The sequence below is a fragment of the Toxorhynchites rutilus genome, chromosome 3 (genome assembly GCF_029784135.1).
Source record: "Toxorhynchites rutilus septentrionalis strain SRP chromosome 3, ASM2978413v1, whole genome shotgun sequence".
NCBI lineage: Eukaryota > Metazoa > Arthropoda > Insecta > Diptera > Culicidae > Toxorhynchites > Toxorhynchites rutilus.
In genome coordinates, this window is record NC_073746.1 from 216,411,780 (window position 1) to 216,439,541 (window position 27,762).

General features: G+C 40.1%; 2 protein-coding genes and 1 long non-coding RNA gene across 7 annotated transcripts in view; 2 read left to right on the top strand and 1 right to left on the bottom strand.

Annotated features, from left to right (window-relative positions):
- Positions 1-2,287, top strand: part of LOC129780470 (RNA exonuclease 1 homolog) — a 17,874-nt gene extending 15,587 nt beyond the window's left edge. For all 3 annotated transcript variants that reach the window (XM_055788783.1, XM_055788786.1, XM_055788785.1), the window contains 4 exons: positions 754-831; positions 893-1,483; positions 1,544-1,803; positions 1,869-2,287. In XM_055788783.1, the coding sequence (XP_055644758.1) occupies positions 754-831; positions 893-1,483; positions 1,544-1,803; positions 1,869-1,948 (1,009 nt within the window). In that variant the 3' untranslated portion in view covers positions 1,949-2,287. The remainder of the gene's footprint in view (positions 1-753; positions 832-892; positions 1,484-1,543; positions 1,804-1,868) is intronic.
- LOC129780472 (uncharacterized) lies at positions 2,282-27,056 on the bottom strand. Of its 3 annotated transcripts, none has more exons than XM_055788790.1 (5): positions 26,713-27,056; positions 17,559-18,183; positions 17,150-17,494; positions 15,606-15,904; positions 2,282-2,573 (listed from the first exon to the last, which is right to left on the bottom strand). In XM_055788790.1, exons 1-5 carry the CDS (start codon positions 26,792-26,794, stop codon positions 2,407-2,409), a joined length of 1,518 nt encoding a protein of 505 aa, XP_055644765.1. In that variant the 5' UTR covers positions 26,795-27,056; the 3' UTR covers positions 2,282-2,406. The 3 variants fall into 3 exon arrangements, with proteins under 3 accessions (XP_055644765.1, XP_055644764.1, XP_055644766.1); XM_055788789.1 differs by lacking the exon at positions 26,713-27,056 and adding an exon at positions 18,348-18,645; XM_055788791.1 differs by lacking the exons at positions 2,282-2,573; positions 26,713-27,056 and adding exons at positions 6,204-6,789; positions 18,348-18,656.
- LOC129780475 (uncharacterized) overlaps positions 16,129-27,762 on the top strand; it is a 24,508-nt gene continuing 12,874 nt past the window's right edge. The window contains exon 1 of the long non-coding RNA XR_008743931.1: positions 16,129-16,568. This is a non-coding gene — a long non-coding RNA (uncharacterized LOC129780475). The remainder of the gene's footprint in view (positions 16,569-27,762) is intronic.

Here is a 27,762-nt window from a genome sequence, read left to right on the forward strand (position 1 = left end):
GGTAAGAATCAGGATTCTCTGTGGTGAGTGATGTGATTAGAAGTTTATCAATGTCTTTCTTTGCATAATAACTATGACTAACAGCTATTACAGCCATTCTTCTTAGGGGCTTTGGACGCTCTTCTCTGGTTCTCAATAGCTCCAGGTTCTTACTTATGAATGACAAAATCGAGCACCGTAATGCAGCGAGTAGACAACGAAACCCGTGAACATTGCGGAAACATATATACTGAAACACCCATCCACAAATTTTGCACATGTGCTTCGGTCGGACCGGCGTGGATGGCTTTCCCACAGAATATTTTAGGCATCTTAGGGGGATGGAGAAGGCTTGTAATCGAGGACCTGGTTAAACGTGCTATGATCGCGAAGAGAACATCTTCTCAAATTTTTCATTCATCACATGTTTTGTAAAATTATGCAACAAAAGAATTAAATTGAGTTGAGCTACACTGATTTTTCACTTAGATCTAGAAGTTTGTTAGAACAAACAAAATTTGTATAATTATGACAGACAGATCAAACTACTTTTACAAAATAAATCAAATAATTTCGAACAGTGACATTTTATAATTAGTGGTTGAATGAAACACTACGCGAATTCGATTAAATTCAATACAAATTGGTCATATAATTATGAAAAGAGGGAATTTGGATAGCCACTAGCGTTCATACAATGACTGAGAAGTCAAACAACGTCGGAACACTAACCGTTAATTACAAACAAATTAATTTTTATTTTATTTTTTTCAGAAATAAGACGGTATCTCATGATGTGATTTTAGCCGGCAAAATGGGACAGAACATATCCTGGAGCGTGAACAAAAAACTGTTCGTCTCTTAACGAAAATAAGTATTTCCTCATAAAATAATTCTCGACATATTGTTCCAGGAAAACAGATGTCAAGTCATCGTATGGTATTGACAGTGCTTCTTCGACTGAAGCGTACAAAATGATATACGATTGTATTATGACCGAAGATCAGATCCGATCGAATGGATTTCCTCGGGCAACCGATTTTCCAGGAAAGGCTAAAATATTCACCCCCAAACCTTCCCGACCACCGAATGAGAACGAACGTTACTGCTCTCGTTGCTCTAAAGTGTTCAATTTAGATATATATGAGGAGCCAGCTGTTGATTCGTGTAACTATCATGCCAAAAGTACCAGCTATCGGCGAGGCTTCGCCGACAATGTTCACAATTGCTGCCAGCAGCCATCCGGTACCGCGGGTTGTATGTATGCTAACTATCACGTGAGTCACTATCTGGACTACGATGATCTCACCGGGTTTGTAAAAACCATTGATCCTCCGGAGGGATTTGTGCCTTCGAAGAAAGACGTCTTCGCGCTGGATTGTGAAATGTGTTACACGACGGGCGGATTGGAATTGACGCGTATAACTGTGGTGGATATCAACGAGAAAACTGTGTATGATGCCTTGGTGAAACCGATGAATAAGGTTGTTGATTACAACACTAGGTAATGCAACAACACTCATCGTTGGAAATTTTATTGACCTAACGTTTTTTTTGTTCGTAGATTTTCTGGCATAACAGAGCAGATGCTCAAAAACACCACTACCACCTTGCACAACGTGCAGGCGGTGCTCTTATCTATGTTCAACTCAGAGACCATTCTCATTGGGCACAGTTTGGATAGTGACTTCAAGGCGTTGAAGCTCATCCACGACGTAATAGTGGATACCTCTATACTTTACCCTCACAAAATGGGACCGCCAAAGAAGCGTGCCTTAAAAACTCTTTGTATTGAGAATTTAAAGAAAATCATCCAAGAGAACGGTAAGCTCCTTGGTCCTCAAACAGTTGCTTAATAGTACAAATTGTAATAATTACTTTCATTACAGATGCTGGTCACGATAGTGCTGAGGATTCGGTTGTCTGCATCCAACTTGTGAAGCACTATCTTAGAAATCGTATTTTATGATCAAAAAATGTAGCGCGTTCTCTAGAAGCAGCTATTCCTCGAATATGCTTACCATATGCTATTATCATCCAAATCATTTATTTATCTCCCATCACATTGTTACTTTAGGTATCGATATTTATGACAGGGATGTGAAAGATCGTATTGGTTCTTGCACTTCTGACAACTAGTTACTTCATGGCATTAATAATTGTTCCGGTGCTTCTAAGTGCGGAGCTGCAGCAGATTGTGTTGTTCTGCTTTAAGTAATAAGCAATAAGAATGGTACACGGCTTTCGGATACAGTATCAATTCGTTTACTGTAGAAAATAAATGAATAAAATCAAATCCCGAATAACACATTCTATCGTCTATTTACTTCTAACAGTTTGTACTTAGTTGGGCCTGTCATATGTATAAATCTACACATATGAAGTTGGTTTGGTATATGTTCTCTGGTGAATTCCCTTTCCACCCTCCTAGTATACCATTATAAGATTCTGCAGTAATCTCAGTGGAGATGTCGTACACACGTTCCGTTTATGTGGACAGTGGTAGCGTCGTAGGCATTTGGATAGTGACAGATCACATCGACACAGCCGGGCGGCACATGAATTGACACCACCCCATTCTCCATGATCGTGCGCTGAAACAAAGAAAAAGCTTTTGCAATACATTTGGGGTCAAAGAGTTTGGTTTGTTTAGTCGAAAATATGATCTTGGTTTGTCCACTTTTTTGAATACTCTAGCTCAGCGCATCTGTGTCAAATCAAGTATTTAAATGTTTCCAAACATATAAAGAAAATTGTCTTTTTTGGTTTTAGAGGATATTTTAACGGATTGATATGTTTTAAAGGCTTATAAAGTCCACCTTCTATTGGTGTCAATGCGTCCCTCGTTTGAGCTAACTTTCAATAAACCACCAGATGATTATTTGGTACGTATTCAGACATTTCTGGATTATAACACTTACAAATATTGTAAACATCATACTTGCACACCATTTGTGTCAGATTTATATATCTAAATCATGTAATTAAAACATCTCGATGACCTCAATATTGGTTTGTCCACATAATTAATATTAATATTGATTATTAATTATATGTAATTTTCATTGAGAAAAATCGATTTACTAGTTGCGTAAAAACCTAAATCGGACGGGCCAACGTAATTTACCCTTTAGTAAAAATAGGAGCAAGTGCGTGGATGATCGTGCCCTCGACCTGGAAGTAAAGTGCCCGTGTCGACGGGACAAGCGAGTGTGGGCTAACTCTCCTGTTCACGAAGGGGAGAGACCCGCTGCAACCGGTAACCTTCGCCTCCTCTACGATATATCATGACGCCTGAACGAAGCAAGGATAAATATCAGGATGCCTGTAAAAGACGCGACTTGTCAGTTGATAGCCGACTCCACTGATCAGCTAAAATGCTGGTTCAAACACATCGAGCCTGCTCCAAGTGCCCGTGAACAACCAGTCACCAACGCCCTAGCATGGGTCGCCTCCAGTGAGACAAAATTCCCGTGTCAAGACAGTAGCGCTGCCATTGCGAGAGATAGAAGCAGTAATCAAAAGTATGAAATCCAACGAAGCACCGGATGTGGATCGCATATTAGTCGAGATGCTCAAAGTTGACCACGCACTATCCGAAGAAATCTCACATCATTTATTCGTAAATGATGGACTGAAAAGTCCCGGGATTTGTCAACAGAATGCGCCACTTAAAAATGAACAAGATTCATTTCGATAGGTTCATCTGTCACTAGCTTATGTGTGAAGTTTCATGACATTTCGTTTATTTGTTCACAAATAACAGTTGTTTAAGTGTCACTACCTGAGCATTCGTATAGAAAATGGAAAAAGAGGAATATCGTATTCTGATAAAAAACAGGAAGTGGGTTATATCTATGGTATAACCGCAAGGGTGACGTAGGACTATCGTTGATTTAGAGATCATTTGTTTGAAGTTGAATCTAAATCCATTCTGAATGAATGAATAAATGAATATTTGGGGGACTTCGAAAACGAGAGCGTTACGTTGGAGGCACAAGGTTTTATGCATCCAATATAGGATACGAAAAACCTTGTTCTGAAGAATAATCTCCAGAAGCCAACCTGCTGACTGTACTTGATTGACAAATCACAAACCCAAATGTATTATATGGATATTTTATGGATAGAAAACATTAAAATAAATTCTTTCGTTTGAATGTAATTTTCAATTCCAAGGGGAACTGGCAGATTATTTTCCAGCAACGATTAGATATTTCCACATTTTCCTCGATACTGGAAGCCCACCAGTGGTTAATACTAACTCGATAACCACCTGTTAATAGTACTTGATTGAAAAATATTTGGTCACAGTGTTACATGGATAGAAAACATTCAAATAAACTCTTTCACATGAATGTCTTTTTAAATTCCCAGAGGCAGATTATTTTCCAGAAATGATTAGATCTTTCCGGAACTTTCTCGATGCTGAATGGCATCCAAACGGAAAGAATTCCGCGCGTGTATGTGTGTGTAGCGATGTCTTCCCGGGGAGCCGTTTGTGGCATCACTCTCCTCCTGATGGATTCCCTTCTGGCCTAGGGTGCACAAACAGGCTTTTGGTGACACCGTTCATCCGCGCTTTCATGATAAACGAAGAGCTTCACCACAACTGCGACAACATGCTCCAATCGCTGTTCAATTAGAACTGAGTGGATTTCCGAGCGGCGCTCGCTTATATACCGATTGGTGATTTCAATAGCCTGTTTTGAAAGCAATTTTAAGACTATTGAAACAAGTTTTTGGATCAAAAAGTAACAAGTATAGAACGCGTAGACATTTTATCTTTAGAATGAAGTGTTTATCATACCATTTTGTTCAGTTGTTTAGGACTCAAAATCTCGGTTTCCGGCGTAACGCTTTCGTTTTCGAAACTTTGATTTTACACCCCGGTATAGAAATGAAAGACGTAGTCCTACGTCAAAACAACCACTGCATTGATGAACACTCAATGAAATGTTATTCCACTTCTGCTCCTTCGAGAACAACAGTTTATCGGTAGTTTAGTGAATTTAAAATCGACCGTACAAGCACCGCAGATGCACCTCGCTCTGGAAGGCCAAAAGAGGCTACGAATCCAGAAACCGTAAAACAAGTGCATCGACTAGTTTTGAACGATCGTAAAGTGAAGTTACGCAAGTTTGCTGAGGCCGTAAGGATTTTTAAAAAGCAAGTGAGATACATTTCGCACGACATTTTGGACATGAAAAAGCTACCGCCCGATGGGTGCCGCGTTTGCTGACCGTCGACCAAAAACAGCAGCGCGATGATGTTTCAACAGATGATTCAAAATAGCATATTTTAAAGACTTAGATGTTTCGTACAACAGAAAGGGAATCGAAATGTAATAAACTCGCTATACCAAGTGTATTGCCCTCGAAAAAAATTATGTTGAGAAATAAATACAGCTTTGCCTAAAAATCGATAGTTTTAATTAAAAATCCGGGACTTTTCAGTTCATGTAGTATCTAGGGAACCGCAACATTTGCGGCCGACTAGATGTGCATTCAGCCAGGTCCCAAAGAAAGGGGACCAATAAAAAGCATCGTATATCGTTTGTTCGGGCTCGGGCAATTCTACGGTGGACTGTATTTGGTATGTATGGGTTTCCATAGACCTTTGTCGAATGTAGGTGTCCACACAGAATTACCACGGGTGGGGTTCTTGTGTGGATCTACAATCTTGGTCGGAAATGAATGACACTGTTCGGACTTGTTTCAAATTTATTTAATTGTTGTGGCCTTTACAAAGGTTGGAATAAAACTGAACTCTTACGTCTGTACTAACTCGCTTATATAGCTGACGCAACCTATTCGATATGCTACCGTCGGTTAATGAGAAAAGCAATGTTGCCACGTTTGCGCTACAAATCTTACCGAGGAACCTTACTGCTAAAACCTTATAGTGTCTATTTTCATTCTTCCGTTTAGAACGGAACATCTTTATATGCATATGAAACAAGGCGTATACGTCTTCGGTTTTTGTAGTCGGTCTTCGTAGCCTATTTGGATGCGTGTCCGCTACTAAACGAACAATCGTGAGCTTATAACCTAAGGGCCCTCAACTGACCATCTTTGTGTGTTATTCTAGCTACTACGTCCATGCATCAATCATCATGTGATGGTGATACCAGCCTCTCATTCCACATACGATCGATCTGCTGCATCGGTAATTGGTGCTATTTATTAACACAACAATGGAAGCCTCATATCAACAGTCCCGCTGTGTCCAACTGTGAACATTCGAACAATAGGAATATTTTTACGCCGAAAAATGCGACATGTGTTGTGTATCGATAGAATAGGAATGAATACTCACACGCCTAAATGGCTAATGCGTAATAGATAAAAACGTGTATCGATGAGGTAGGAATACTTTTACGACTATATAGCTACTGTGTAATATGCAACATGAGAAAAAATGTACACGATAAATTCGGCTCTGTTACAGCTGAAATGCTAGATGAGCCCAATAATAAAAATAAACAGATGGGATAAAAAAAGACGTATACGTATATCGCCTCCACTTTTGCATGTATATGCCAGTTATATGCATCATATATCATCCAAATGTGTCTTGGATGTATGTATATCGCCTCCAATTATGACTTTTCATACGATTTGATGCTTGCTGGGAAAGGTGTTCACCTCTGCTATTCCTCATCGTCATCGACGAGATCACGCTGGGAACTGTCGACCGTGAACCGAACCATGGGCTTCTTTGGAGTCCTATTAGGATGGAGCACCACAACGAATTTGCTTCTGCTGACGATATTGCACTAAAATCAACGCGGTACATACTGAGGCCGTTCTGAAAAAAAGATGTTCAAAAATCTTTTCTCGTTTAACCTTGTTGATCCTGATAGTTGTACGTTTTCATTTAAACTCATACTAAGTTACAATAAAACAATAAAATATTGTTTTGTACTTCGTTGATAGTTGAGTTTGTCTTCAAAAAAATTGTAGAACTAACAATTTTATGAAACTTTTCCAAAGATTGACAAGATAGCTTAAGACATCCCATACTCTGATAAGCAGCTCGCGAAGGCAAAGATAAAAGAAAATCCAATTTCATTTTTCAACTGTAGTGAAACTATCGCAAATTAACTCAGATTTGAGCTCCGATAGCATAGTGAAACTATAACAGAAATCAAATTGTCAGTCAATATATTGTAGACTAGCTGACCCGGCAAACTTCGTCCCACCCAAAATTTGTTTTTTGTTATCAATACCTTCAAACATTCACGTTTTCTTACTATGAGCAAGTTCATGGGTCCAATCGCAGAACTGTTCATTGATTGATCTTCTAATCGACCCCATTGAATTTACCTTTTACTATAATATTCCTAGTATTTCCAACAAAACTCATCATTATAATATCAGATTATTTTCAGACACAATTCTCGTTCAATATTTTTCAACCACTTGCAAATAACATGTTCCTCCGTTACATGGAATAAATATTTTATACTGAAAATATGATAGAATAAAGACAGCCCTAAATCGGACAATTCCTTCCTCGAGTTCTGCTCTTATCAGTACATTCAGCGATACTTTTTTTTATTGGTATAGATAGAAGAAAATGTAGGAGTGCGTTTCATCGTGCGTAGAACATATGGGAATTTAATTTTCCGAATTTTCCCTTTTTCCTTCAGAGTTCTCCGAAAAATTTCAATTGTCATGTTTGGTTCGAATATTTTTGGTTGAAATATGTGTAATATTTTTATGGGACCCCTTCTCCATCCCAGAGGAGGGAGGGGTTTCATACCATCATAGAAACATTTCTCATACCCAAAAACCCTCAAATCCCAAATTGTGTTTGATTAGTTCTCGAGTTAATTTGTGTTTGTGTGCCCCCTGTAATTTGGGTTTCATTTGTAAAGCAGCCCCCCTTAGAGAGGGGAGGAGTGGTGGAGTGTTTAACCACCATAGAAACATTCATTGTACACTAAACCTCCTTATGCCTAATTTGGTTCCATTTACTTGATTAGTTCTCGAGTTATGCAGAAATTTGTGTTTCATTTCTAGGACAGTCTCCTCCCCCCTCAGAAAGGTGGGAGGAGTGTTGAAAGGCTTTAGAAATGTTTATTGTCCCCTAAAACCTCCACATGCCAAATTTGATTCAGTTTGCTTGATTAGCTCTTGAATTATGCAGAAATGAATGCTTCCTTTCTATGGCAGTCCCCCCCTCCTCAGAAAGAGGGGAGGAGTGTCTATTCACCATGGAAACGTTTCGTGTCCCCTAAAACATTCGCATGACAAATTTGGCTCCATTTGTTTGTTTAGTTTTCGAATTATGCAGAAATTTGTCTTTCATTTGTATGGCCTTAGAGAGGGGGTGGAGTGTCTAACCATCGTAAAAACATTTATTGAACCCTAAAACCTCCACATGCCAAATTTGGTTTCATTTGCTTCATTAATTCTCGAGTTATGCAGAAATTTGTGTTTCATTTTTATGGCGGCCCCACCTAAGAGAGTGGGGAGGAGTATCTAACCACCATAGAATTATCTGTTGCTCCCTAAAACCTCTACATGCAAAATTTGGTTCCATTTGCTTGATTAATTCCCGAGTTATCCAGAAATTTGAGTTTCATTTGTATGACAGCTCCCGTTTAGAGAGGGTGTGAAGAGTCTAACTACCATAGAAACATTTATTGCACTCTAAAACCTCCATATGTCAAATTTGGTTTCATTTGCTTGATTAATTCTCGAGTAATACAGAAACTTGTGTTTTATCTGTATGGCAGCCCCCCCCCTTAGAGAAGGGGGTGGATAGTCTAACCACCATAGAAACATTTATTGCACCCTAAAACCTTCAAAACCTTCACATGCCAAATTTGGTTTCATTTGCTTGATTAATATTCTCGAGTGATACAGAAATTTGTGTTTCATTTGTATGGCAGCCCCCCTTTAGAGAGGGGCGGGGGTGCAGAGTTTAACCATCATTGAAACATTTATTGCACCCTAATACCTCAATATGCCTAATTTGGTTTCATTTGCTTGATTAATGCCCAAGTAATGTAGAAATTTGTGTTTGATTTGTATTTGTATGTATGTTTGATTTGTATGCCCTAAATCGGACAATTCCTTCCTCGAGTTCTGCTCTTATCAACACATTCGGCGATACTTTTTATTGGTACAGATAGAAGAAGATATAGGAGTGCGTTTCATCACATAAAAATCCATTTCCAGTTTCGAACAAAGATCAATTTCGCTAGCGCAAACATCAAATGGACAAACAGCACTTATCACTGTGTAATTGTAGAACATATGGGAATTTAATTTTCCGAATTTTCCCTTTTTTCTTCAGATTTTTCCAAAAATTTTCAATTGTCATGTTTGGTTGGAATATATTAGGCTGTCAAAAAAGTGCTGCGGTATTTTTTTTGAATTTTCATTTGTTCATAAAATTAGTTACAATCATCTGTTTTAAGTCAAATATACGCCGTTTTGTTCGATGACTTGTTCCCAACGAGATGCCAACTTCATAATACCCCTGTTATAGAAGCTCGCTTCCTTATTGGCAAAAAACTCGGATAGCCAATTTTCACAAGCCTCTTTTGTGGCTAACTTCTGACTAGCTAGCTCGTTCGCCATGGACAAAAACAGGTGGTAGTCACTTGATGCAAGGTCCGGACTATACGGCGGATGCAAAAGAACCTCCCATCCGAGCTCCCGGAGCTTCTGGCGCGTCACCAAAGAAGTGTGTGGCCTGGCGTTGTCCTGATGGAAGACAATGCGGCCTCTGTTTATCAAAGATGGCCTCTTCTTCATGAGTGCTACCTTCAAGCGGTCCTGTTGTTAGTAGTACAGGTCCGAATTGCGCGTTTGGCCATAGGGAAGCAGCTCATAATAGATTATTCCTTGACAATCCCACCAAACACACAGCAGAACCTTCCTGGCCGTTAATGAGAGCTTGGCCACCGTCTGAGCCGCTTCAGCGGGCTTCGACCACGACCGTTTGCGCTTCACGTTGTCGTAAGTGACCCACTTTTCATCGCCAGTCACCATCCGCTTCAGAAACGGGTCGATTTTGTTGCGATTCAGCAGCGATTCACATGCGTCGATACGGTCAAAGATGTTTTTTTTGCGTTAACGTGTGTGGCACCCATACATCGAGCTTCTTTGTGAATCCAAGCTTCTTCAAATGGTTAATAACGGTTTGATGACTTATCCCCAGCTCTTGGCCGATGCTACGGCTGCTACTATGCCGGTCTTTCTCGGCTAATTAAGCGATTTTGTCGCAATTTTCGACGACAGGCCTTCCGGAGCGTGGCGCGTCTTCGACGACCTCTACACCAGAACGAAAACGTTGAAACCATTGTTGTGCGGTGGAAATGGAAACTGTATCGGGTCCATAAACTGCACAAATTTTATTGGCAGCTTGAGATGCATTTTTGTCTTTGTCATAGTAGTACTGTAAAATATGTCGGATTTTCTCTTTATTTTGCTCCATATTTGCGACACTATAACTCACGAACGACTTAACCAAACAAAACACTGTCAAGGACTATATTATAGCGCGCAAAAATACATTTCCAACAAGCTATAGTATGACTCGATACAATGAATACAACTAGAACTACGCGCTTACAACGACACCTCGCGGAAATACCGCAGGACTTTTTTGACAGCCTAATATTTGGTTGAAATTTTTATGGGACCCCCTCTCCATTCCAGAGGAGGGAGGGGTGTCAGACCATCATAGAAACATTTCTCATACCCAAAAACCTTCACATTCCAAATTGTGCTTGATTAGTTCTCGAGTTACGCAGAAATTTGTGTTTCATTTCTATGGACCCTAAATTGCACTCTAGAACCTCCACATGCCAAATTTGGTTTCAGAAGGGGGAGGGGTTTCAAACTATCACGAAAACCTTCCCCGGCCCCAAAAACCCCTACATACCAATTTTCATGTTGATCGGTTCAGTGGTTTCCGAGTCCATAAAAATCAGACAGACAGACAGAAATCCATTTTTATATATGTATATATAGATAGATTATATCCTATTTTTTAGATTTTCATCTCATTGTACATCCGAGCCACAATACTTCGAACTTTTAAAGAACAACCTCTGGCAGCACAGTTGTCTCTAATGCAACCGCCGCTACTGTGGTGTGTACTGTAGCTGTCAGTTTAACCTTCGCATTTTATTCATTCCAAAATATATATATATATGTCTAATAAACACGTGTTCTCTCTTCAATCGTAAAGTTTATTTCTTGAGCCATTCCGAAAACAATTTCAGGTTATGGGCCCAGTAAACGCGTCGGGTAATTAACGTGATTGAGGTGAAGTGATTTAGAATGGAAGAAGAAAGAGTCGATCGTGTTTTTCTGCCACTATTCGACGGCACAAATTTCGCGGCATGGAAGTTTCGTATGCTGATACTCCTGGAGGAGCACGAGCTCGTGGAGTGTGTGCAAACTTTTGCCGCAGATGTACCAGAGCTGCAGGAAGCGGCTGGTGATAATGAAGCCGTGAAGAAAACGAAAGAAGTGGCTCGTGAGAAAAGAAAGAAAATGGATCGCAAGTGTAAATTGTTACTAGTGTCGCGTGTACATGATTCGCAGCTGGAATATATCCAGGATAAACCAGCTCCGAAGGACATTTGGGATGCATTACGTCGTGTGTTCGAGCGACGCAGTATCGCGAGCAGAATGCATCTAAAGCGACATGCTTACAATGCGTTTTGAGAGTGGTACACTGCAACAACATTTTCTCCGGTTCGACAAATTAGTGCGCGAGTACCGAGCGACAGACGCAGTGTTGGAGGAGATTGATGTAATCTGCCGCCTACTGCTTACTCTTGGCAATTCGTATGCCACCGTGGTCACAGCTATTGAGACAATGCCGGAAGAAAACTTGTCACTAGAATTTGTTAAGTGCAGGTTGCTTGATGAAGAAACCAAGCGAAAAGGTGTTGAATTGTGCTCCCCCGCCGCGAGTGTTGATGCCTTTTCTGGCTCAAAGAAACAGCCGAAAATAAAGAAGATGAAGTGTTTCGGGTGTAAGCAGGAGGGACACAAGTTGTCAGATTGCCCTGTGAAGAAAAAGGATGGGAACAGAAACGAAAAATCGAAAGCACATTTTGCAGAGCAAGATGGCGTGTGTTTTGTCGGTTTCAGCAGGGGATCGGATGTACAGTGTGTATCGCGAAAAGTGAAATGGTTCATCGACTCTGGGTGTTCGGATCACCTAGTGAATGACAGGTCGCTGTTCGATGATCTGAAAGTGTTGGATCCGCCTATTGAAATAGCGATCGCGAAGAATGAGCAGTGCATTGTGGCGAAACATTCCGGAACGGTTCGAGTTCTCTCTGAAGTCAACGGAAAGCAAATCGAGTGCACAGTGAAGGACGTTTTGTATGTGCCAGATTTAAGGTGCAATTTGTTTTCGGTGATGAGAGTAGACGATGCGGGAATGAAAGTGATCTACGAAAAAGGAAAAGTGCAAATCTTGCGTGGATCGGAAATGATCGCCACTGGCTCGCGTGTCGGTCGTTTATACGGTTTGAACTTCTTCGTTGGTAAAGAAAGTGCAAATAAATCATTGCTTACGTGTGGACGGATTCCGGATAGTCTGGCACCATCGGTTCGGGCACTTAAATGCGAGAAGTCTCGAAAAACTAATACGTGATGAGATGGTTACCGGTTTGAAAGTGAACAGTGCGACTAATACCAAGAACATGGTAGTGTGCGAGTCGTGTATCGTGGGCAAGCAAACTCGGAAGTCTTTCGCGGTGCGTGACGGAAAGCGTTCGTCACGTGTGCTTGAACTGATACACTCGGATGTGTGCGGTCCGGTTACACCAGTTGGAGTTTCAGGGGTGAAGTATTTTGTTACTTTCACCGATGACTGGAGTCATTTCGCAGTAGTATTCCTGATCACATCGAAGGACGAGGTTTTTGAGTGCTTCCAAACGTATGAGGCGTTAGTGTCGGCGAAATTCGAGCATAAAATTCATCGTTTGCGTTGCGATAACGGCGGCGAATACAAAAGTAAACAGTTTGATCGATTTTGTAAGTCCAAGGGCATTCAAGTGGAGTGGACTGTTCCTCACACGCCTGAACAGAATGGAGTGAGTGAGCGGCTCAACCGATCTCTAGTGGAGAAGGCCCGTTCCATGCTGGAGGATTCTAAGGCGGATAAGCGGTTTTGGGGTCAGGCGATCCAAACCGCTGCGTATCTGCTGAATCGTAGTCCATCGTCAGCAATTGCGTCGGATGTTACACCGTTTGAATTATGGGAGGGCTGCAAACCAGATGTGAGTAAACTTCGTATATTTGGATGTAGTGTGTATGTTCATGTCCCGAAGGAACAGCGAAGCAAGATGGATGTGAAGGCTTGGGGTACGCTAACAACGGTTATCGCGTATGGAACCCGAGAGTTGGCAAAATAATTCACGCTCGCGATGTTGATTTTCTTGAAGTTAAGGAGATGAAATCAAAGATTGACCCAGTTTCGCCAAGTGATGTTTTCTCTATTCCGAAGAATTGTGTAAAGGATAATAGGAGTATTGAGCAGCAAGAAATCCCGATCTCCGATGACGAGTCGAATGAAGAGTTCGATAGTTTCTGTGATGATGACGGTAGGCAGGATTCTGGCCGACGACAGGTGGCAGAAAATCATGAATGCAGATCATCACAACAGGAAGAGCCGAATAGTGATAATTCCGGTAGACTGCAGCGGAATCGAAATGTACCATTATGGCATGCGGATTATGATATGGATTATGCTGCATACGCGCTAAATGCAACTAGCTACGTCGAAAATCTTCCTAGCAGCCTAGCTGAAGCACGAAATCGACCTGATTGGAACCTGTGGGAGGTTGCCATCCGTGAAGAAATGGATTCTTTACAGAAGAACGGAACCTGGAAGTTGGCGAAACTACCAGGAAACCGTACCCCGATTACCAACAAGTGGGTCTTTGAGGTAAAACGCGGCCTGGATGGAGCACCAGACCGATACAAGGCACGTTTGGTGGCTCGAGGATTCAGCCAAAGATATGGATTGTACTACAGCGAAACGTATTCTCCAGTTGCAAAGCTGGATACTCTGCGCACAGTGTTAGCTCTAGCGAACCAGGAGAAGTTGGTCGTTCATCAAATGGACGTGAAGACCGCCTTCCTGAACGGATCGCTGACGGAAGAAATTTACATGGTGCAGCCGGAGGGTTTTGAGCAAGGAGAGGGTTTGGTGTGTCGTCTAGAAAAGTTCATTTATGGGTTGAAACAGGCTTCACGTGCGTGGAATGAGCGGTTCCACACTTTCGTCGAGAAACGGCTGAAATTTCGAAGAAGCGAAAATGACCAATGCCTGTATATCCGCGCGATTGGATCTGAGAAGTTGATCATCGTTTTGTACGTTGATGATGTTTTGATAGCGGGATCGCCCAAGGCAGTCAACATGGTTAAGAATCTCTTATCCCGAGAATTTGAAATGACTGACATCGGTGTCATCAAATGTTTTCTGGGGATGCGAATCGACTACGATCTGGAAGCTGGAGTCATGAGGATAAGCCAGCAGCAATATCATGAAGATGTTTTAAAAAGATTCGAGATGACCGAGTGTAAGCCGATCTCAACCCCTTTGGAACATAGGTTGAAGTTGCTAAAAAAGGAGCTGAAGAGGAAAGGATTACTAAGCCGTATCGAGAATTAGTAGGTTGTTTAACTTATGCAGCAATGACAACGAGACCCGATTTGGCAGCTGCTGTGAACTTTCTGAGCCAGTTTCAGAGTTGCCCAAATGAAATTCACTGGGTGCATTTAAAAAGGGTTCTACGGTACATCAAAGGAACCGTCACTATGGGCTTGGTATACCGCAGACGGAAAGATGTACCAGCAGTGGATGTATATTGTGACGCTGATTGGGCCAACGATCAGTTCGATAGACGCTCCGTCAGTGGCTGTATCTTCAAAGTGTTTGGAGCAACGGTCGGATGGATAACCCGTAAACAACAGATAGTGACCTTGTCGTCAACGGAAGCGGAACTTACTGCATTGTGTACTGCAGCATGTCATGAAATGTGGTTGATACGTTTGCTACGGGACCTGTGGCATGAACCGAAGGAGGCGACAACGTTCTATGAGGACAATCAGTCGGCGATGCGGATTACCGAGAACGCGAAAAATTTCGGACGATTGAAACATGTGGATGTAAAATTCCACTTCTTACGGGATTTGGTTAAACAAGGTCGAATCAACCTTCAATACCTACCATCTTCGGATCAGCAAGCAGATATGATGACAAAATTTCTACCTGCGGCAGTTTTTCAAAAGCATCGAAGTGCAATCGGTATGGCGAGCTGCAGCGGTTGAGCAGGGGTGTTAAAGAACAACCTCTGGCAGCACAGTTGTCTCTAATGCAACCGCCGCTACTGTGGTGTGTACTGTAGCTGTCAGTTTAACCTTCGCATTTTATTCATTCCAAAATATATATATGTCTAATAAACACGTGTTCTCTCTTCAATCGTAAAGTTTATTTCTTGAGCCATTCCGAAAACAATTTCACGAACGACACACAGAACAGAATAAATCTACGTCGGATGTTGAAAATCAACTAAAAAAATGCTCTAAAATGATAAATTTTATAAAAATTGAAAATATGATAAAATTACTTACCACATAATGGTCGCCCGCGATAGCATTTCCACAAATACGGTACAAAATACTCCAGAAACATGGGGCAATTCGATGCTGTGTAGCAGTAGTCATGCATCTTGCAGCACCTGTCTATCCCATCCAATGCTTGCCCTGATCCGAGAAATCCGCAATAGCACCCATAGCCTTTGTAAATAATTGGATCACATCCAGTGGCACACTTAATCATAGAATACAGGTTGTATACACCACGTTTCGAGCGGCCTTCTCTCGTTGGTGCCGACTCTCCAATAACGTTGTTTGTTTCATCAGTGTCGTTGCTGAAAAAAATAGTTGTATAATGTTTGTCGAATTATTGTTATCATCTCACGAGGAATACGAAACAAAAGACCTATTCACATAATGTTATTGTCCGAACAGCCGACATCCAACGCTGCGTGACGCAACGGAGCTGAAGTTCCTTTGAATTAAATGCATTTTAATCGACCCGTGCAAATGTAGGGCAGTAGATGAACTGGCGACGGGTTTCGGTTTCCCGCGAAACCGGGTTTACGCTATGCCTTGAAAAACTGCCGACTTAGTGTCTTTGAAAATATTTTATAGGCAACTACTGCGGAGGGGCTACTTGAGATTCAAGTACGATGCACAATAACCGAGACCAGAGACCAGCACCGAAGAAATGGTACTCGTTTTATCAGTTTGGACATTTTATTCATACCATTTTTTCTGTCATATTTTCTCCCTCACTAAGTTGCGCAACCACTAGAAACGGAAGTTTATGATATTTTATTTAAAATTAGCTCTTGTTCGCGTGGTGCGTTTTCCCACATGCAACGGCTCCGTGAGCATCAGCAGGTACACAGTGAATAAAAATTCATGGGCGGCTTGTAACGTCACATTAGGCGGTAATCGTTAGCTGAATTACGTGAGTTAAACCGGATTGGCGTCGCTGCAGTGGGTTTACCTTTCGCCAAAAAAGTGGAAGTAGGTAAAATAAGTATTTATAAATACACATGTAGATACAGGAAATGCAGGACAAGTGAAGGGATTATTGATAAAATTATTGTTGAATTGTTGAATTATAAAAAATAAATAAAAAAAAACTACGCTTAACTTTTCAATAGGACCTATCTTGTATCTTGTAGACGGATTTTGCGGTATTTTTGTAAGATTGTTCGATAAACAAGGTTCTCTTCTAGAATGCAGATCCTCAAACACATCAGGAAATTATTTTACCGCTAAGTTATTAACGGTGGAGAATGTCGATGAAGAAAATCGATCGGAGCAGATAGGTCCCATTGAAAAGTAAAGCGTAGTTTTTTTTTATTTATTTTTTATAATTCAACAATTCAACAATAATTTTATCAATAATCCCTTTACTTGTCCTGCATTTCCTGTACGCTTTTTTGGTAGCTGTCACTTGTTTTGTGTTTAGTTTTATTTGACATTTCATTATGAATAGACTGACACTCGAACAATGCCTGTATCGCATCTTCAATACTCAATGCTTTTCGAATTTATTCAAGATCTAAGAATGCAATATATAAAAGGAAGCATATGCTTACCTCCAACGCCATTTCGTTGAGTGCCCAAAGGGATTGTTTGCGCGCGCTATAAATACGTCATCGTCATGATGGGCATCTCGGCTACTTGTGATTGGCAAGCGAACTGGTTTTCCACTAAAAGTTTGTGTTTGATTCCAAATTTCTTCCAATTTCTTCTCATGGTCATAACTTAGCAATAGTGCTGGATTTTTATGCCGCGGTGGAACGAATGTACCATTCCCAACGCCGTTGGTGGTTTCGATTTCAACAGGCCTAGTTGGAATCGGTGTCCTGAGAAACTTCAGAGGATCAAAGTTTGCTTGAATGTTTATGAAAGGTTCACGATCAGCTGATTTAGTTTTAGGCCTCGAATAGAATAATAGACAAATTTATGTTCACACAATGAGCAATCAGAGCGGCTGTCGGTTACCTTTGCAGCAATGGCTGTTCCAACGTTTGTTCCGTCACTGCTTTCAGTCCCCCACTCCATCCCTCCAGACCTAGCTCATCCCAGCCGACACTTTGCGTACTCTGCAATTTCCTAGATGATGCATTCTTTTGCTTCAGTAATTGTTTTCTGAAGCTACCCTCTAAGCCGTGATTCAAATCATCCATGAATTGGATGAAATTTCGTTCAGTTCGCATATTTTCCTCTACAATATCCATCAATCCATCATCCGCAGTGTAATCATCGTCGGAACTGGCAAAAGTTCCCATTTCTTGATCGGTGTATTTATCCGCTCTATATTCATCTAGCGAGTAGTTTAAGCTTCGTTTGAATTTATTGATTGAGGAGATGTTTGGAAATTGCGCTTCGAGGAAATCACTTTTCTGATATATCAATTTTTGAATATGTTTCTTATCGCCACTGGGGAGCAGAAAAACGTAGGTAGGATTAATATTCTGTACGTTAAATATTGACAGAATGTAATTGTCCAGAGTAGCGTTGTCCGGTTGCATGTTGAGTATCCTTTTTATTTGATTTTTTATCCTAATGACAGAACTGGCCTGTTCTTTTGGGGACGAATGATAATATGCATTTCTTGGTGTGAGATCTGTAGAAAAGAAATAATTCTAACATTGTAGCAATATACACTATTTTAGCATACTCAATTTCATAATATGAACGATATTACGGGGATGTGTAGTTGTTTGCAGAAAAGTACCATCGGTACTTTATGTGCCTGCAGGGATAAAAATAGACCCATTCTTGATTTACCAGCTTCAAGCCAGTAACTCCTCCTCGCGGTGCTGCCTATTACGAGGAACCATAACGAAGATAGGGTAGCCATCCTCCATGGTATCTTGGTTTGCTGATATGAAAGGAGGAGGAAAGGGCTCATCTCCACGGAGAGTGTAGCCTATCTCAGCGTTCTGTTCACCATGGACTCGAAACAATGTTCGTACCCCAAATCAAGGGCGGCTGATCATAGTTCTCGTGTCAGTATCGGACTCTAAATAGAACTGTGCACTATAGTCCCTGATCAGAAACTGAGGTTGAAGGTATTAAGAACAATTAAGACAAAAGCGAATACTCTGACTACAACATCGCCGAAAAACACAACTCTAACCAAAGCACCATCCAGAGAATCCGTATGCGAAATGTTTATCGTAATTTCCGTCCCTGCCCTCCGAAGGATTCATGCTGATGTATAAACAAATGTAGGAGAAGATGGATTTTGGACAGCTCTCAGGTCTGAAATTCTATGAGGCCCCTGTCAAAGTAGATGTCTCCAGCAAATTTAAGTTCGTTTTCGCTGATAAATTTGCCAAAAGTTCTTGATTTGGCAAGAGATTTACAGCTGTGGAAAGAAAACCAAGGTTCTCATCCAGTGGCGTAGCCTGACTGGATGACACCCGGGGCGGTGTCTAGGGTGTCACCCCTTCAATCAAACCTTATTATCTATGCTAAGATTATTATCTAAGCTTTGTTTTCGTTTTATGATGGAAAATCAAATTTATAGAACCAAGAAACGTATTTATCATGATTCGTAATTGTTGGATTTTAGTAAAACCTTTTGAATGGTCTTTTCGACTACCAGTGGCGTCGAGTGGAGCTTTCGCACCCGGTGCGAACTCAAACATCGGAAGACTACTTTCATTAGACGCAACCGATACGAATATCGTTAGACACAGACGCTCCACGATACTAGCAAAGTCCTCTGTTATCATTCTTACAGCGATCATCTTCTAAATCTTGATATTTCTATCAGGAGATCTTGCTCTAAATCGTCGTCGTAGAATGAAGACAGCTTTCAAGCAAATTTGTCCAGTTGTTGTTCGTTCATCTTTTATAAATGATGATGGTCCCACCTCATTCCCCCGGAAAGGTCTGAGCGAGACGAGTTCTCTTATTGACAATGATTATACTACAGTATTTATATTTTTTCATCAACTAACCAGTGAGCAAATTAAATTTAACAAGAAAACGGATTGGTTATCTCGCAGACATAGATTACTAAACGAAAGAACAATTTAAGCCATTATCTAAACGTATTTATTCCATGGCATGTCGAGAGAATTTCCAACCCGGGAAGACCCTAGACCGATCGGGAATTGAACCCAATATCTATGTCAGTATTAGCTCTGAATTTACAAAGGAATTCCCGCTTTACTAGATACCCAACAACGACCTACTAATGCGATCATTTTCGAGACCAGACAGCTGAGCAAACCTAAGCCTAATTCCAGCCGATACTTCAGGCCCTACATTCAACCTAGGGTGTAACGTGTCAACCCGAATCTGCAATGAGATCTGCCACAACACAGAAAAATCTGGTTGTAATTATCTGTTGAGAAGATGAATTTACAAGTATTTCGATCGAGCTATCCCTAGCTTCACTTTCCACATTAAACCCCTTGGAATGATTTTATTTTATTCGCGGAAAACTGTTTTTGCTTATGTTCGATCTCAAGCCTTTCTATGTTTGTCAACACGCGCGGGCTCAAACTATTACAGACTTCACAATTATTTTATTTTTTAAATTTAATTGAAAAACTAAAATGAAATTAAAACAAAACCAATCAACATCATCATCATCATAGTCTTAAGATAAAATGAATAAAATAAGAAATAAAATAAACAAAAACACACACAAACAATAATTTACTCGTTATATGAAATCATGATGATGGTCCCCTCACAAAAGTTTGAACAGAACGGGTTATTTTTTCTGATAATTATAGTTATAACGAAATTTATTTTAATATAAATCTAACCAGTTAGCATATTGAATAATAAAACAAAAAAACGGACTGGTTGTATCACATGCATAGATTCGTAATCGAGAGAACAACTTAAATCATCATCTGTACGTATTTATTCCATGGCGTGTCGAGAGAATTTCCAACTCGGGAAGACCCTAGACCGATCGGGAATTGAACCCAATACCTATGTCAGTATTAGCCAAGAATTTACAAGGGAATTCCCGCTTTATCAGATTCCCGGTCACGGTACTATCGTTTCCGAGTTCGAGCAGCTGAGCATACCCAAGCCTAATTCTAGCCGATACTTCAGGCCCATTACTTATCCCAAGGCATGTCAAGAAAGTTTCCGAAAAAATCCTTGACCGATCAGAGATTGAACCCAATACCTATGTCAGCATTAGCCTTTAATTTACAAAGGAATTCCCGCTTTACTAGATACCCGACAACGACCTACTAATGCGATCATTTTCGAGACCAGACAGCTGAGCAAACCTAAGCCTAATTCCAGCCGATACTTCAGGCCCTACATTCAACCTAGGGTGTAACGTGTCAACCCGAATCTGCAATGAGATCTGCCACAACACAGAAAAATCTGGTTGTAATTATCTGTTGAGAAGATGAATTTACAAGTATTTCGATCGAGCTATCCCTAGCTTCACTTTCCACATTAAACCCCTTGGAATGATTTTATTTTATTCGCGGAAAACTGTTTTTGCTTATGTTCGATCTCAAGCCTTTCTATGTTTGTCAACACGCGCGGGCTCAAACTATTACAGACTTCACAATTATTTTATTTTTTAAATTTAATTGAAAAACTAAAATGAAATTAAAACAAAACCAATCAACATCATCATCATCATAGTCTTAAGATAAAATGAATAAAATAAGAAATAAAATAAACAAAAACACACACAAACAATAATTTACTCGTTATATGAAATCATGATGATGGTCCCCTCACAAAAGTTTGAACAGAACGGGTTATTTTTTCTGATAATTATAGTTATAACGAAATTTATTTTAATATAAATCTAACCAGTTAGCATATTGAATAATAAAACAAAAAAACGGACTGGTTGTATCACATGCATAGATTCGTAATCGAGAGAACAACTTAAATCATCATCTGTACGTATTTATTCCATGGCGTGTCGAGAGAATTTCCAACTCGGGAAGACCCTAGACCGATCGGGAATTGAACCCAATACCTATGTCAGTATTAGCCAAGAATTTACAAGGGAATTCCCGCTTTATCAGATTCCCGGTCACGGTACTATCGTTTCCGAGTTCGAGCAGCTGAGCATACCCAAGCCTAATTCTAGCCGATACTTCAGGCCCATTACTTATCCCAAGGCATGTCAAGAAAGTTTCCGAAAAAATCCTTGACCGATCAGAGATTGAACCCAATACCTATGTCAGCATTAGCCTTTAATTTACAAAGGAATTCCCGCTTTACTAGATACCCGACAACGACCTACTAATGCGATCATTTTCGAGACCAGACAGCTGAGCAAACCTAAGCCTAATTCCAGCCGATACTTCAGGCCCTACATTCAACCTAGGGTGTAACGTGTCAACCCGAATCGGCAATGAGATCTGCCACAACACAGAAAAATCTTGTTGTAATTATCTGTTGAGAAGATGTTTCGTCGCGGTTAGGAGCCTTCTGAACCTTGTATGTACGCAGGCCCTCCCGCTGCTTGGTCCGCTGGACGAATGAACTTGACAAATTCAGCTTATTGGCGACATCCCGGACCGAACTTCTCGGATCACGTCTAAACTGCTTAACTACGCGCTTGTGATCTTTTTCACTGACGGAGCATCCATTTTTGCCGTTCTTCACCTTCCGGTCGATGGTTAGGTTCTCGAAGTATCGTTTTAGTACTCTGCTGACCGTGGATTGGACGATTCCCAGCATCTTACCGATGTCCCGATGTGACAACTCCGGATTCTCGAAATGAGTGCGCAGGATTAATTCACGACGCTCTTTTTCGTTCGACGACATTTTTCCAAATTTACGAAAAATTGACAGTGAAGCATGGCCAACGTGATCTATACACTCTTATCTGATTATAAGCGAAAGCTGAAGATATAATTCCTAAAAATTAAATTTCTACAGCGTTTTTTCCGTGATGCAATTTGATGTGACACACCCTTTACTAACCTCGAGCCAACCGCTAGTAATCGGTTACATATTACTAACATAGTCGTAAGACAAAAATTGTCAAAATGTAGAACTCCCGGCCCCGTCAGGCTAACGCCATATGTGCCTTAATAAAATATATATTTTGGAAAAAAAACTGCAAAAAACTTCATGCCTTCGATAGCTTTCTTGTGCGTGGTAAATTCTTCTTTGAATTTATTCAAACATTCGTACATCAGTTCTTGTGCTTCCTCCGGCAACGTTCAAGAAACTCCTTCTTGAATCTGACGTGTTTTTCGGCGGATCAAGGCGGTAATATCAAGCTCGATGCATTTGGATGTCGTATGTCTTAAGAACTCATCTACTTATTTCTGGCGGTTTTCGTCTAAGAAGAGTTCCAAGACCTTAGGCTTTACAGTAACTCTTCAAACACTGCACTCCAGAAATGTGAAAAGGAGATGAAATTATAATCACACAAACTGTGGATGAGTTCTGTGGCGGTATGTGCTGTATGCCGAATGACGAAGCACTTAATTTTGTAGCTTCTTCTTAAATGGCACTAACGTTCCTAGAAGAACTTCGCTGTCTCAACGAAGTATTACTTGCGTCATTGTTATTAGTACTTAGTTGAGATTTATATGCCAAATAACACGCCAGACTAAAAGGTTTGATTAAAGCAAAAAAAACGTGGATATTGGCGGAAGTTCGTCAATGGTTTGTCAAGGGAGACCGCTGTGAGCACTCTTTGGAATACGGCGAGGAAAATGCGGGCTGAAACCATACAAACGAAAGTGTGGAATACTCTGACCGTTGGATTTTCAACTTTGCAAGGAAGGTTTGTCCCGACTCCGTTCCTGCACAAAACGTCGTACGCGTCGTCCCACTTCAAAGCGATTATCAAAATTTTTCGATGGTGGAATTCTCAATTGCCCTTCTCTCAAGTAACAATTCAGCTCCGGGGTCGGACAAGATTAAATTCAACTTGTTGAAAAATCTTCCCGATTTGGCAAAACAGCGTTTGCTGAACTTGTTCAACATGTTTCTGGAGCTGAATATTGTCCGGCATGACTGGAGACAAGTGAGAGTGATAGCCATACGAAAACCCAACAAGGGGTTGGTCCGCCTCCCACCTTCTTCCCCCGACCATGATAATTATATGTTTAAAAAAAAATCTTTCAAACTTTAGAATGAACATCATTCGTTAGTGATTCTTCTATAAAAGTTCATTCCCCTATTCAGTAATTGGTGGTTATTTAGTGAGAGATTTCACCACGGAAAAGTTCATGTGAAAAAATCTTTCTTTAGCTTTTTCGTTTTAAATGAAAAAAGATTGCCGATTTGAGTAACGACGATACCACTAGTCCGTTCATCGTGCATGCGGGAACCGGTTTGCTTTTTTTCTTATGTTAGTACTACCTTAAGACGCACATCTGTCAGGTTTTAGTGCTATCCGATCATTAGTGTCTGCCTGGTGTTTGTTTACATCTGTCAACTTTTTTCAATTTGTCGCATTTCACCATGGATAATTTTGTTGAGTAAAAAATTTGTTTGAAATTTTGTTTTGCGAACGAAACTTCGTGTGCCGATGCACATATTATTTATCCGTTTTGAAGCGTTTGAGAATTGCTGTACGTCGCAAATGGTCGGAAAAGTAGGCCGACAATTCTTGGATTTTGCATGATGACAACACGCCATTGTACTGAGCCCGAATTGTACTTAATGATTTGACCGTTGAGCATCGTATTCACCTGATAGAGCCCACGGACGACTTCAGCAGAGTAGTTAATCATATATTTTCAGAACCACAGGAGGAGTGGAGAAATAATTAACGAGCTTCTAATGTCAGCTAAAGATAAAAGAAGTGCGTGAGCATCTTCCGAAGAAGTCGCTTTGCTCTTTTTTCCATAAAATATGGATATCGCGAGAGAATGTAAGGAATGTTTGTTTAGTACTTTGACACTAGATCTAATGAGTACCACACTGTGGTATAAATCACGCAATCGCTGAGCAGCACACATGTTTGAACAAAGATGTGAAAAAAATCTCTGAATGAATGTTTCACGGCAAAAGGAAAAGACTGTTGGGGGTCTCCGTAGCCACATTGATTGTGCGTTCGCTTAGTAAGCAATCGATCGTGAGTTCAAAACTCAGGGCCCTCATTGACCATCTTTGTGTTGTTACAGAAGAACTACGTTCACGCAACAACCATCAGCGATGGAGATCGAAACACGGTCGAATTAAGATCGATTCATCCATACAATTGCTCTGCTCTGCAAGACACATCGGGCTGCTGTTATATAAGTAACTCAACAATGATCAATCAACTGTCTCCGCTGACCGGTCTATCTGGATAATGGAAGAACAGAAGGAAAACTCTTACGCCCAAATGGATACTATGGATACTATGTAAGTGTGTGCCATATGCAATGGTATAGAAGGGAATACTCTAACGCCGAAAAATGGCAACTGTATAATGTGCTAATTATAGATATGATAGACATGTGACATGTACACGATAAAAATTCGGCTCTGTTACAGCTAAAATGCTAATGAGCCTTAAATAAACAAATGGGATTAAAAAAAATAAAAGGAAAAGACTTATCCATTGTGATATCCAGATATTGTACGAAAGATGGGAAAACTTCTCTCCGCCTTTGTAGTATCGGACCTATTATGACCCCTTGTTGAAATCTGCTGCTGCTGCCATTTTTCCATAAGTCAATTTGTACCGGGGAAGCGTGAATAATCTCTGAAGCTCGAGTGAATTGCGTTAAGGTGAAGGTGGAAGGTAGCCTTTGTGGTAGTATAGGTAAAACCACGTGTAAAAATGGGGTAACAATGTTTGTGAGAGAAGAGCAATTTGTTTCGTTTGTTTTGATCTTTGTACGTAAATAGATCAATTCACTTATCAGACTGTGTGGCGCTTCACTGACACCAGTCGTAGAATACATTTGAAAAAAATAACAATTCAATACTGAAGTAAAATGTATGAACGATGTGTTCCGATGAACAATTGCAAATATAAATATATATAGAAGGTGTATTTGCATATGAAGTAAAATTTTGATTATACGCGAGCGTAACATGAGTAAATTTATAACACATGCGAATTGGGCTCTTTTGGTATTGAAAAGTTTTTCCGCACAGTAACTCGATGTTGATAATTCCTTAATATTTTCCTTCGTTGATCGTATTGTTTTCAGATATTCACGTTGGAGAGCCTTAACCCTTCTCTTCGTTGGCCGAGTCATTTTGATTGAATGTAATACTTTTCCGTTTACTATTTTTGAAATACAATTTTCTTAACCAATATTAAAGTTGCTAAAACTTACATTATAGACCTATTGAACGTAAAAATAATAATTGTATTGATATCAACACAATTTTATTTTATTAATTTTCATGACATGAAACGCTGTGACTCAGGAATAACATTTTATTGAAAGGTTTTTATAGCTGTTTCGATGATGTTGTCTGGCATCTGTGTCGAAAAAGTAACGATGTTTTCACAAGCACAAACAAAACCATTGCGGAAAATTGAAAAATTAAAAGTTAACTTTCAGAGCACTAGCTCGAGTTTTACGACGTTTTCCACTATAAATTTCGACGGCAGATGAAAATTTAATATTTGGTGAGTAATCGATTAGATTTTGGTTAACATTACTTGGTGGGAAGTGTGTGCAAACGATCATTTTCTTCACATTATTTCTCAAAATTATTGATTTTCGGGCGAGGGGTAAGGGAGGGAGATGAAAGAAATGAGCGCCATTGTGGCAGCCATTTGTGGCTAGCTTCTACCTTCACCTTAAATTGATGTTCTGAACATTTTTAATACACACTCAATTTTGATGGCACTTTTGATTATTTGATTGATCTTCATTTATGTTATTACGAAAATCGTTTACACTCATGGACTCTACTGCGACACGAGACAAATATATGCACACAAACTATATCAAAAGTATACCGTTTTCGAGAAGTAGTATATAAATCTTAACCCTTTCCCGTACCACATCAAGTCTCACTCGTGGGTAATTGAATAACATAGGGTGCTAGTACTTGAATAACATAGGGCGCTAGAACGCTCAGTAGAATAGTGAAATCACTTGATGTGTGACGTATTAAATAATACGGGAAGGGGTTAAATCAGATTGTTGTAACTGGAATAGGTTCGTCACTTGGACTGTTTGACCCTTTTTCTACTAGCATCACGTATTAACACGGAAACACTTACCATCACTTGTTACGATCAATATAAAATAGAACACATAGCATAATGTTTGAACAATTCGCTTCCGTCGCACTGTTATCCACATGGTGAAAACAACTCTTTCGCAAATTCACGGAAATATATCACATTTTTACATAATCAAGAACGATCACAACTCTTCATAATTCGCTTTCCTCTCTAACGATCCCCTTCAGTTACAGTTCACTCTTCGTCAAACCATCCACCAGAAAATTTACAACCGGAGAAGTTTGCGCTCAAAGATAAACTGAACGGCATCAGTGCAGATGGCAGAAAAGCGCGAAAAGCTGGAACCCAAAATCCTCCCATCCCCCTCTGTAAAGCGCCAACGCTCGCGATCGTTGTTTATTGTGATTTTCTCAGGTGTTTCATTTTTTTTTGGTAAGTAACTATCGCTCTCTCTCGCGCGACAAATTTCTGAGCGAAAATGAACCATAGGAAGGGTTGTTGTGGAAACATAGAAAAACATAAACGTTCAGCAGCAATATGACAAGTCTGTAAATGCAAATTTACCAACTTCAACAACCATGACTTTGGAAATATATAGGGTGAAACGGTACAGTTCTACCTTATATTAGACTACACAAAATATATGGTAGAGTGAACAAGATCGTCTGACGGCTGACTAAGTATTACAGATACATTTTTCACCGACGTTCTGTCATGTCACATTTTGTGGAACAACAGAGGATTAGTAGTCGAAATGTTGCTTTTCGATTTGAGGAAATGCAAGCGGCTTTTCTTCGATTCATACTCATCTGAGTTTCATAAATCGCATTAAAACACAATGATTCGTCACTAGTTGTAATGTTCAACAAGAATGGTCTATGTATATTATTTCCTAATTTCTTTATTTCTTCATTATTATTGTTTCATTGTTTTACTTCTTGGTATGAAGTTAACTTATATTAAATTGAATGTAAAATTAATGATGAACAAACCGAAAATTAGCAAAATAACAAATTAGAATCGAACAAATTGTATGCTACTTTAAAAAGTCTACAAATGAAATCAATGAGATTAAGAGCCATATTG

Bases quoted from the DNA above. Each gene is read 5' to 3' on its own strand.
- LOC129780472 (XM_055788789.1), bottom strand. From the start codon at position 18,471: ATGAGCCCTTTCCTCCTCCTTTCATATCAGCAAACCAAGATACCATGG. The intron at 17,495-17,558 runs GTAACCGACAGC...ATTCTATTCGAG, and splicing joins GAACAGCCATTGCTGCAAAG to GCCTAAAACTAAATCAGCTG. The intron at 2,574-15,605 runs GTAAGTAATTTT...TCTTTGTTTCAG, and splicing joins TCGCGGGCGACCATTATGTG to CGCACGATCATGGAGAATGG.